Source organism: Amphiprion ocellaris, chromosome 1, assembly GCF_022539595.1.
Source record: "Amphiprion ocellaris isolate individual 3 ecotype Okinawa chromosome 1, ASM2253959v1, whole genome shotgun sequence".
NCBI lineage: Eukaryota > Metazoa > Chordata > Actinopteri > Pomacentridae > Amphiprion > Amphiprion ocellaris.
In genome coordinates this window covers 21,968,061-21,980,341 of record NC_072766.1, presented here as the reverse complement: position 1 = coordinate 21,980,341, position 12,281 = coordinate 21,968,061, and the positions used below count along the sequence as shown (strand labels likewise).

The 12,281-nt window shown below is 38.7% G+C and overlaps 1 protein-coding gene across 11 annotated transcripts in view; it reads right to left on the bottom strand.

The window, feature by feature from the left end:
* chd9 (chromodomain helicase DNA binding protein 9) overlaps positions 1-12,281 on the bottom strand; it is a 76,787-nt gene that overhangs the window by 28,757 nt on the left and 35,749 nt on the right. For all 11 annotated transcript variants that reach the window (XM_035946104.2, XM_035946107.2, XM_035946106.2 and 8 more), the window contains 7 exons: positions 5,447-5,552; positions 2,760-2,906; positions 2,011-2,079; positions 1,781-1,836; positions 896-1,013; positions 455-541; positions 26-163 (listed from right to left, as the gene is read on the bottom strand). In XM_035946104.2, the coding sequence (XP_035801997.2) occupies positions 26-163; positions 455-541; positions 896-1,013; positions 1,781-1,836; positions 2,011-2,079; positions 2,760-2,906; positions 5,447-5,552 (721 nt within the window). The remainder of the gene's footprint in view (positions 1-25; positions 164-454; positions 542-895; positions 1,014-1,780; positions 1,837-2,010; positions 2,080-2,759; positions 2,907-5,446; positions 5,553-12,281) is intronic.

Sequence of the window (12,281 nt, the reverse complement as noted above, 5' to 3'; positions counted from 1 at the left end):
AGGAATGCTGATAGGCATGGCTTACCATCCTGCGCGAGTCTGGCTTGGCTGCCTGCAGCTGCTCAAACTCTTCAATCTTGCTCTGATCTACGTCATCCTTCAGCTCCCAGGTGCTGTCCTCATAAGGCAGAGAGCACCACTTCACCAGGTAGTATATCACTTCCTGCAGCAGGCAGAGAAGAATCAGCACTGGAAAAGACTAGATCGAGGCCAAGCTTTGCTTTTATAATATTAACAAAGGCTGCGAGGCAGCCCATTAGGATGGCCTTGGGCATTTCTAAGATACAAAGACATCGCTATAGTGGAGAATATATTGAAAGGAGCACAACCACAAAAAAAAAAAAAACGAGAAAAAAAAGAGTAAAACATGTTCAGCAATGCTGACACAAATACACACACACACACATATACTACTCATGTATGTGAATAACAAATGAAAGAGGATTCCCTTTACCTCTCCAGTATCTTTGTCCTCACAATACGACACCTCCAGCACTCTGTCTACCTCTACATAGTCAGGGTTAAATGGGTCCTCTTCCATCTGAGAGAGACAGGAAGAAACACAAAAGGGAAAGAGAGAGATTGAAACGGAGAGAAAAAACCCAAGTGCCCACTCACCATCTGGAATCTGAGATAAACATCACTACTGTATCAACTGATTGAGCAAAGACATTCAAATATATGCACACAGATGTGCCTGCCCACACAAACCAAATGCAAAAAGTGTATTGAACATCCACACACAATAGTTAGATATGTGTACACTTAGCACATGTGTGCTAAAAATCATCTCATTATGCAAACACACACCTGCTCATAGCAATGCCCAAAAAATGTTATCCACGGACAGTATTAAGCATGTCCACAGACACAAAACACAGTCATACAGCCTTACATCTGCGAAGAAGAGTGCCCTCTGTGCTTGTTTCATCTTGAAGCGTTTGATCTTCTGCTGAATCCTCTTGTCCTTCTCCAGCTGTTGCTCTGTGGCCCACTCACAGTGTAGATAGGAGCTGATGACCGCACACACACAAACAGACTAGGGTGAGAAACCCTGAAAAACACCTTCCAAACAGCATCTGGGGCATTTGCTGTGGCCAGCAGGTGTGATCACAGATTGCAGATGTGGTCACAGAGTCTTTCACTGGCATGCTGTTTGAACTGATCTCCTCAGTCATATTTGTTTTAGAAAATTTCAAGTGTGACATTCATATTTTTATCCTTTTCAGCATTTGGCTAAGAATTCAGAATATGATCTGGCTGACGACAGACTATTGGTCATGTGGAAAGAAATGATTTTCTCTGAGAAGCTGAGTATGGCTCATAAATCCTAAATTCCAAAAACTTTCACACTGACATTTTGTTGAGGGAATGAGCTGGAAGTTTTACTAATATTCCTGAGTTCACATAGGAAAATTAATAATTGACTGTTATGAAATTTCATGAAAACACACACAGCAACACTGAAAGCTGTCCCAAGGATGTCTGTAATGCTTGTATGCTTTTGCAATCACAGGCGTACAAGCTTGTGTTGCACAAGTTCTTATTCAGCATCGTTTTACAAAACCTTCAGGACATCTGCTTTCTGTTTTGACTTAATTTTAGTTTAAAAAAAAAAATGTTACAATTTAGGAAGATTAGTGCAACAGCAGTGTCTGGAACAGTGTCTACAAACAGATCACACACTTAGTGGAATGACTACAGGCACCATTTATTTTTACAAAGTTCTTAGGAAAATATCACTAACTACCCAAAAGGTACAACTGAATAAAAAACTTACTAGTTTTTGTATTTTACAAAAAATTCCTCCACTTCAACCACCACTCCTGGAGAAACCTACAAAGAGGTTTAAAGTGAGAGAAAAATATATAACAATTAGGAGCAAAGCTTTAATATTTTCATAGCCTTACAATAAATAAAAAATAGCACAAATGTCAAGCGATGAAATTCTCAACTTTTATAAAACTTGAGCAACAATTTGCCAAAAAAATGACAGTGGTAATTAATTACCTCCTTCTTAGTGATACGAGAAGACATGATTTTGTCAACAACAGCAGCGTCCTCTTCAGTGGGATTCTCCTACAAATGCAGTGGACATGGAACATTTAATGTCAACAGCTACTTCCTGTTCCCCCAGTGTGAAGTTGCATAAACGTCTTCATAACACAAAAGCCACACACCAGAGTCTGTTATATCCTGTGCGGATTGTAAATCCCTCAGGCGAATGTGTGCTAACATAAATAAAACTGACATGTGACAGATTTAGACAATGGGAAGTGGGGTGGAACTTTTCCACAATATACAGTATTTGGAGAAAGATGTTGTTGAGCAGAGCTGTCTCCACAATACTTCCTTCCTAATTTCTCTGCTATTCCATCTGAATCATTAAAAATGCCCACTGAATATGTATCTTTCCTCTTTGTGCAGGCTTACTGCAGGGGTCCTGGTTTGTACGTCACAGCATGATGGTGAAAAGAACAGGCTGTTCTGCACTTCAGAGCATGTAGTCCTGTTGTTCTTCTACAGAATGCATTCATGTTCTTCAAATCATGAGTGAGGCTTTTTCAGCAATATCCATGCCACAAACAATCCTTCACCTTTGTAAGTTAATACTTTAAATATTTGCAAGCTTTGTCTGCAGTTAAATCAATTTCACCTCTATTCTGCACTCAGGAACAATATTTTCTTCAATTTTTTTAAATGAAGGAATTTAAATTCAACTTCTTCGCAATAAGTGACCTATAGACAGAGCTACTTACAACAAACAGTTGAACAGCAGGTTCCTTGGATGCTGCAGTGTTGGATTTCTTGGCTTTGACAATAACCTTGACTTCCTCATCGGACAACCTGGCCTCCAGCTCTTCAGCATACTTCTTTCTCTTCACCTGGCGATTAGACCGCCTCTTCTAGAAAAAGAAAGACAAGGACATTTACACACAAAAAAGAAAATCAATCTTGAGTACTTCATAGATGAATTTGTAAACATCAAAAACTTTAGTTCAGGATCTAAGTTGGGTTACCTTCCCTCAGTGACTGTCAAAAAACAATACTTTTTATTTATACTGATTTACTGTCAAGGCTCTGAGTTGTTTAGTCAAGATAACCTATATTGCATTTTAACTTAATGTAAATCAACGTAACAACAGCAATGTGTAGACACTGTGGTTAAGCAGCTGGTCAAAGCTGAGCTTGTGTAAATTCCTGGCTATCCCCCTGACATTTTGTATAACATCTAGAGCTTCAACATAATGCTCAAATTATTTTTAGAAAGTGGTATTGAGATAATCTGTCAGATTTGGAGCAATTTTTTTCTCAAGATCACAGCAACCCATGAGTTACAATTGTCGATGCGTGAAAAACATGAATGGCAAAAACATTCAGCATCAACAGTCACAGACTTCCATACTGAAAATGAAAATATGGGTTCTCCCTTTCAACAGGTCATGATCCAACATAACCCATGAATGACCGTGTTAAATTTCCATAAATCAAGCAGGAAGTCCAAAAAAAAAAATCACTATACATACTGCAAATGAAACAAATCAGAAATGAGAGCGCTTTAAAATCCAGCTTCTTTCTATTCCTTCCTGTCAAGCCTTTATAATTATCACATGCGTGGGCTGCTGTATCCTGCATCAATACATGAACCCCTCCTAATGATAATATGTAGTTAATTAGGAATAAATGCCACTGAGCCAAAGTTAATTAGGTGTGCAGCATAATATCCCTGTGGAGATATACCCTCACATCCACAAAGCCAAGCTGACCAGAAGCTGGAGAGTCAAACCTGCCACATGCCACGACAACAGGGCTGAACCCCTGAGGAGACCATGCTTCTGTTGTAGCTGTCGGCCGCGCTACCTCGACTTCTGCCACATGATCATCCTAAATGAGTCATCAACAGACTTTTTTAATTAAGGCCAGGGGCACCATTTAACGAGCGTAATTATATCATAGGATGTAGTCCGGATAGGACTCAAAAAGAAGAGGAAGAGGTGGTGATGCCTAAGAGGAGACAAAGTCACTTGTCATCCCCACTCATTCAGACATGTCACTTGTCACTTGTCAAAAACTTGACAGAACTCAGCAGTGAGTAAAGAAGAACACAACTGTGGAGAATTGTTTTTTAACAGCTGAACTCAGATGTCACCACTACTATTGTCACAATTACTCAGATTAGAAAGAAAACAGACATAATATTGCTGTGACATTGTGTTTGATCAGTACTGGACAGTAATTACCATGTTAACTATGAATGCAAGCTTTTTGCTTGATTTTGACTTTATGGCAGCATGTGTCCAGTCTAACTTTATAGTGTGTTCTACAGACCAATAAGGTTATTAAAGACTAAATTTCTTCATGAGACCTTGAATTAGTTCTGACTATCTACAATGAAGTAATCCCACCTTTCATGATACATTATGCAGCTGAGCACTTGATAATTTTCTTAGAACATCTTTAAACATTTTAAGATGGTATCACAAAACATGTACAGATTTTGCATAAAAGAAATACTATTTATTTATTTCACTTGCAAATTGCAGCTAATTTTTTTGATATAAAGTGTGATCAGTGCAATCTATAAGTAAGTTAGAACAAGGTAGTCTATAAATATTTGGACAATAATGTGGGACTACTCAACAAGTTTAATTAAGATGTAATTGATACTCATCACCTGCCTTTTTCAACCTTAGATAATCTCAAATTCAAGAGAGCAGTATTTAATTTTCCACCAAAATGTAGCTCTAATTACTCTGACTTTGAAAAAAAAAACCAAGGAGACACTTCAATTTCACTGGCAGCTGTGGCTACATTTCCTTTCACATTATCAATGTTGAATAATGTTGGACACAATTTAACTTGCCATTAGTGTTAAATTTAGGCATCTGTGTGCACATAAAAGTGCTATTCTTGATGTTCTGACCTAGATAATTCCTCTCCGCTGTCAGTTTTCTCCATCATCAACACAGATAAGAATGTGTACTTGAGATAGCCACCCACTGAATGACCTCCACATGAACCACAGTCAATCCTTCCAGGCTCAAACTAAAGCTGCGAAGCCTTCCTCTATGCTTGGCAGCAGTGTGAACAGTCAGGTCGAGGACACCACTTCACTCGCTCACGTCTATCAGAATGTTAACAGACAAAGAGTCAGCCTTCGCCTTTGTTTTCTCACTGCAGAGGTGACACCACAGGCAGTAACGTAACACCACATCTGAATAAAGTGAGGAATGAAAACACAGTCAAAAGTAGATTAATTTCCACCTAAAACTCAAGTGTTTTCTCATAGTTAAGGGTTCATATCTTAATTTGGCATAGTGTGATGAAATACACTACATGTGCTCCAAAGAATTAAAGCTCCAGGTACACTAATAGTTGACTTGCACGGTGTGTGTATATGTCTTTATGTGTTCATTTGTGAGTGCATGTAAATGCTGGAACTTACAGAGTCGTCATCTTTGGGAGTGTGTCGAGGAGGAGGGTCATCATCTGACTCCTCTGAAGAGTCTGGCTTTCGCTTTTTCTTCTTTCCAATCTTGATGACAATTTTCCTGAGGGAGAGAAAGACACACCATGAATACAATGAAATGAAAGCCAGAGTAATAAAAACCTGCTCTAAGTGTATAATGTTTACCACGCCATTGTTTACAGACATATTTTCGGTTGACAAATGCCTTGAAGATACAGCTCAGAGGCAACTGATCATCTTCAGTCCTTAAACATTTGATTTGAAAACAATAACTTGATTTTACACATATTTTCAGAACCTACGTATCTTCAACTCTGGTGTTTATGAATGTCAAAAATAGTCCATCTCAAATAAATCTAAGCTAATAAAAACATTTATCCCAAGAACTCAAGCAATTGTACGACGGCCTACAAAACACTTGGGGGAGAAATGTGTTTACTGTGTCAGCATCAACATAATTTTCACAACAAAGTATGCACAAATCACGTGAGGCATAGGACCAGAAAGAGGGATTATATGCTAAAATCATAGTGACTTTGGAGAAACGTTTAATTTGTCTAACTCAAACTGCCAAAGCCTCATATTAAGAGCATTTGAGATCTTTCGGCAAAAACTGAATTCTTTGCAACAGCTCTTCACAGCAAAAACCTTAAGGCAAAGAGAACTTGCATTCATTCCAGAAAAAGTTACTTTGCTCTAAATCTACATTCAGTCATGTTAACTGCTTCTAAGTAGGTGGATAAGGAACTGTTGGGGTGAAAGGCTGTCTGATGGATTCTAAGAGAAGGACAGATAAGCATCCAAAACCATTTGATCATTTGACTGCAGACTGCACGTGCATAAATCCCTGAAGATTTCCATCAGTACACATTAAGACAGAGTAGTCATGGTTTTTCCTGGCTCAGAATAGGCCTTTGGGGGTTGACTACACATGATAGTGAGCATGAACGCTCTGCATACAGTCAAGGAATGAGTCCTGGTTTGTATATTTAACAGAGATCAGTGCATTTCCCTGCTATTTCTTACTTTTTGACAAAAATGTCTCTCATGCTTGAGGAAATTAAATTCCAATTAACATGAGTGGTTAAAAACTATTTCTTCTTATTTTGGCGCTTGCAAGTTTCTTTTGCCGTTGGCTAAAATTTCTTTGTGGGGTACCTATAACCTCTTTCTTGGGGGGAAAAAAATCTCGTTGCAAGGAAATCCCCAGTCGTGTTGACAGACACTACACTCCAGTTCATCATAAATAGACACAACTGAAGCTTTATATTCGATAAGAATATCTCTCTGTACAGCTGTCAGCATGCAGTTTTAAACCCTGACATACATACAACTACAGCAGTGAAAGGATTATATGGAATGCTTGCAAGAGTTGTTAAAAATGTCTATCTTTCAATGTGTATCGATTCTGAATATATTAATGTGAAACAGTTTCAGTACTCATTTTCCACAGAATGAACACATTGATACTAGCTACATGTTCTCCCTCTGTTCACGAGAGGCAACACACACAGGATACTGTACTGAAGTTAGAAATTGCAGTATTGTGACTACACTAATGCTTACACATATCTTAATGCTCACAAAGGGAGCTGCTTTTGTTTATGCAGTTAGGAATTCAGTGCTTTGCTAAAGCTCCTACATAGTTTGCAGATTTTTTTTTCTCACTAAAATACCTTTGGTAGTTTGTGAGTGGTAAAATTCTCACCATCGGCCTGATGCACATTTATAGTACCAAGACAGGCTGTTAAGATATTTATATATCAGGAATCCAAATAGCAGCAGATTGCACAATGAATTGACACAAGCTTTTACCGTTTTGCCAGTGCTGTATGCTTTAATTTTCTCTTATTTCTTTCCACACAGTCACATATTATTTTTGTGACCTTTCCACATAAATTCTTTCACCACTTATGCAGACACTTCCTATCTTGCACTTCTCCACATGTATTATCTCTTGCAAGTTGCAAGTCACAAGCGGCGCCAAGACTCTAGCTTGGTGTGATATTAATGGTGGGGAAAAAAAAAAAAAATAAAATATATATATATATATATATATATATATATATATATATATATATATATATATATATATATATTTAAATAGATATAAACATTGTTGTCGTACTAACACACAATGCCATTTTTCCTTCTCACTCCCCAACAAGGTTGCATACAAAACAAACCCACCCCCTCCTTCCCACGAAGCGAAACAGCCTCTATGCGCCACACATACAGGCACAGCCATATTCAGACATGGTGCATGAGCAGGTATGTCTCTAGTGAGGAGGATGTCCCCGTGGGGCTTGTTCATATGAGATTACATTAGAGGCTGAACAAAGATTCCCACACTAGCTAATACCTGCTCTCGTTAACTGCCAATCCTTCTGTTAGACTGTCAGCAAGTCAGTTCTTGAGACACACGGTGTCCACTAGACAGAAAGTCAACTGGCTGAACACTATGTAAGTTTAGCAACAAACAGTGAGTTGACATGTTAAGAGAGCAACTTGACCATTTAAAGGTTAAGGATATTTTTTTTAATCCACCATTTCCAGTTCTTAATTTTGGCTTCATTTCTCCTCCAAGGCATACCAATTCTGTTCATATACATCATAAACGGACTTATTTAACAGACTGAGACAGAAGGACATGTGATTGAGACATTCTCTTCTTTTTCCCCATCACCATCTTAGAAATCTTCTTACCATATGGAGACAAAATAGAGGAACAAAAAAACACTGACTGCATTTTGTTAAATAGAGCTGAAGCAGTGAACTCTAACCCATGTGCTGAATGACAAAGGTACACGACGTGGATGGAACAGAGACACACACACACACAATAGAAGAGGCTTACAAGAATTTTAAATTTTTAACCTGATTTCTACAGTTAAATACAAACAGAAATAAACCAAATTTTTAAACAAAATCTCTGAAATAGTTAAGACATTCTTCAGATCTGATCAGCCCGTTCAACTTCACATTCATAGCAGCATTTGGTCAAAAAAGGATTTAATGTCCCACCCAAGGCCTAACTAACGAAAAAGTTGGATTTGATTATTTGAACTAAAGACTCTCCACAACATATTAACATCCATCCATGCACCTATTATAACATTTGCGGAGAGCAAAAATAAGCACATTCGTCCAGCAGCACCATGTGGAAGTGCTGTCCCCTCTGCTGGTGTCCCTGCCCCCTATGGATGATATTACATTTCACAAATCCTCTTGACAATGACACTTAATGGTTGCCATGCAACATGCCCTTGGGACTGTATTTGGCAATGTGGGCTGGTATGTTCATGATGACATCATTTCCTGTGAAAAACAACACCAGAACATGTCCACTGACACTATGAATGGCTAGGCAATGTGCCAAGTCAGTGACACAATGTAAGAAGATAAATTAACCAGCTGTGACATCCAGAAAAATAGGAAAAGAAAGGAAAAAATATACTAAGGCAGCTGAATGGGACTTAGCACTATTGACTAAATAAAAGCTGGCTGTGATATGGACCTTGCAGAATAGCAGTGTCACATCACCAAGCAGCACCTCAGTAGCTAACAGCCTATAACAGGGCTAAAACATCGCTCTGATTCCCATATGGGAAAACTTGAACTGTGAAACGAGACACTTGAGGGCTGTAAAATCATCAATTGAGCCAGAGACAGACAGTGCGGACAGAATATTGATAGTGATGCGGTACCTTTGTACTGACATCTATTACACACCACACTAAATTAAAAGTATACATTCTTGTTTCGCTCACCCGGACACACACAGAAACCCACAAAGCATAAACCACATCTGAGTGAGGGTTCCAGCCTGTTCCACCCTGCTGTGGCTGAGACACAGGACCACCCAACGTTTACTAACAGTGGTGCTAATGTAATCTGGATAGCCTTCCTCTAAGCTAAAATATACTGCATTAACTCTAATGACAGGGAGGAAACTCAGACTTTTAAATCAACCTCTCACTGATAAAAAGAGGTAAAGCAGTCAGTTTTGCTCTTCAGAGTCATAGTCAAGTCTCCCTGATGTGAAGGAGTTTTGCACAGGCTGTATAAATGCCACCGCATGACAGAAATTATATCCACTGACCTATGTATTATAAAGTAGTTAACTGCCTGGCCAAGCTGAGAGGCAAATTTTGTCGTGCAAAAACTAAAAAGAATACCGAGACAGTTTGGAAAGCAAAATTTATGTACTGCATAATGCTGCATATATGGAACGTGAATATTAAACCCAACAAGACAGAGTCTGATTGTCATCTCTTTTAATATTACAAAGAAGCAGAAAACCTGCACAATGCATTTAGTAACAGATGATAACCAATCACAGCGACACATGGAACATATGGCCCTATAGGAGTCAATACGTCAAAACGTATCAGTATAGTTTAAGTAGTAATACAGCATGCTCTGGGCTAATTATGTGGTACCTGCAATACATCCAGGTCCCCAAGTGTAATATACTTTGAAAGAAAGATTCATATGCACAAGTTTTATGCTACCCAATATTCTACTTCACACAGTTCGCAAGAAAAAACACCATGCTGATGTGAGGTATGCTCACTTTAGTCCTTCTATGTACTTTGTTCTTTTATGCAAACCTGCTTTAAAAACTAGGCTAGGATAAATGAAGGAGAGGGAGGTAGGGAATACAATTGCAATACAATGTCTTTTAAAACCAAGAGAATGAAAAAAAATCATCAGAATTATCTGCCAACAGTGCCAGGCAGAAAACTGTCACGCTTCTGTATTTTAAAAGTGTAAAAGGTCTATTTTGTGCAAATACAATCCAGGTCTTCGCCTGCGACCTAATTAGAAAATTATAACTAATATCCCACAAGTAAGAGTGGAGCAGTCTGATATTTTGAACCTGACAACACTACTAGTATACAGTATTAGGTATCATTTATATATATTTTAGGTAGACTGGAACATCTTGTTGACTCTTATTTGGATGACAAATTTTGACTCTAAATAGCAGCCCTTGTGAAATTACTCAGTTGTTCTTACATTATCCAAATCTTGATGCCTTTATGACTGACTGAGGCTAACTATAGTTGTCTTTTGTGATGATTTCTTTATCTAAGGCAAAGAAATAAAAAGAGGCTTTTCTATTATTAAAAAGTAAAAGACACAAGGAAGCTGGCGTGTTCATAGCAGTTAGGTTGCACTTGATGTATGTTTAATGTTTTTAATACCATAACTGAAATTTCTTTCAAAAACTTATGTTCAAAATGTTTCATTTCTGTTAATTTTGACAAGCTGTTCTTCGAACTTATTTCTTCCCTAAAATGTTACATCTAATTTTGTTAATAGAGTTTCAGATACCATAATGAACATCTTTCTTTGACTCCACCTTATGCTTTTACCCACAAGAAGCCTACATTTTTCAGTGTGCACTGCACACTCCACATTCCACACTCTTCTCCACCTTGTTTCATCTTAATACTTTAAGATACAGCCACCTGGACGGGGCTGGCTGCCATTAATGTTTTTACTGATGGAGATGAAAATGATTTATTTGCCTTCCCATCAGGACTTTAAGAGGCCATCCTCTAGACATAATCTTGCATCTCTAATTAGACTACAGCTGCCCCTGATCTGACTTTACGGAGTGATCCCCGATGATAGGCTACCACAAGCCTTTCCCTCAGAGTAATAGGCTAGTTTCTGTTCAAGGCTTTCTTGGCTCCCATCCTCCTATTGTGCCAAATAACCCCCATCCCTTGTCCCCCCAGTACTGTCCTGCCCTACTTGGCATGCCGCCATTGGGAGTGTATGTGTGAGAGTTTGATTTTAATAGAATCAAGATTGGAGAGTGCTTTACAGACCAAGGCTGCACTGTAGTGCTTCAGCATGTCACAGAAACCTTCATCGTCCTATGGTTGGTCTACCTCAGACATTAGGATTGTGTGCAACTGAGCTATCCTCAAAATTGCTGTTCAGTGTGCGCCGTGCATGCATTTGTGTGCATTTCTCATCCTGAGGGGCATATTGACACAGTAGTCCTGGTCTTTGTGAGGAAATCCCCCTTCTTATGAATGGAAGGCTATAATCTCAGTGCCACATAACACAACTGGAAACACTAGTAACAGCAACATCAAGGCCCGTCTCAAAGACAAACACTATATCAGCACAGAGCACATGGCCACACGGGATTTCTGCTATATTCAGCAAACATTTAAAAAATGGGCACCACTCTCACATGCACAAAACACAGACACTTACAAACACATTTGCAATAAGACATGCACAGACCCAAAAACATGTTTATATATCACACGCCAGCACACGTGAACATGCAGACATATGCACCCTGCAAGGGATTAACTAGGAAAACAATTAAAAAACAGCTTTAGCCCTTCCTAATAAAAAAAGTGAGGGAAAAGAGATTAGACGGCTAGCAGGCAAGCACTGAAATATGAACAGCTATACGCTGCAGCATATACACTAGACTTAAACCTCCATTTTCTATCATGTAATTGATCTCACAAGCACCATTTTGTTTGATATTTCCCTGCTACCCTGCTGCTTTGTAGTATCAGCATATTTAGAACATGCCTGCTCACAGGAAACATTGGATGCACAGCTTTGAGCATGCTGGAAGAGCCAAATTTATACTAGGAAAAAATTGTAAAGAGGAGGGGGAGGGAGAAACAAAAAAAAAAAGGGAATGAGCGGCACAGTGCTTTCATCTGATGATTATGAGGGTATTTTTCAGCAGGTAGGCTGCCTGGAAAAGCAAATTCCTGTCCGTTGAGAGCTGTAATCGGTCAAGCCTAGCCTGTAAACTAACCCT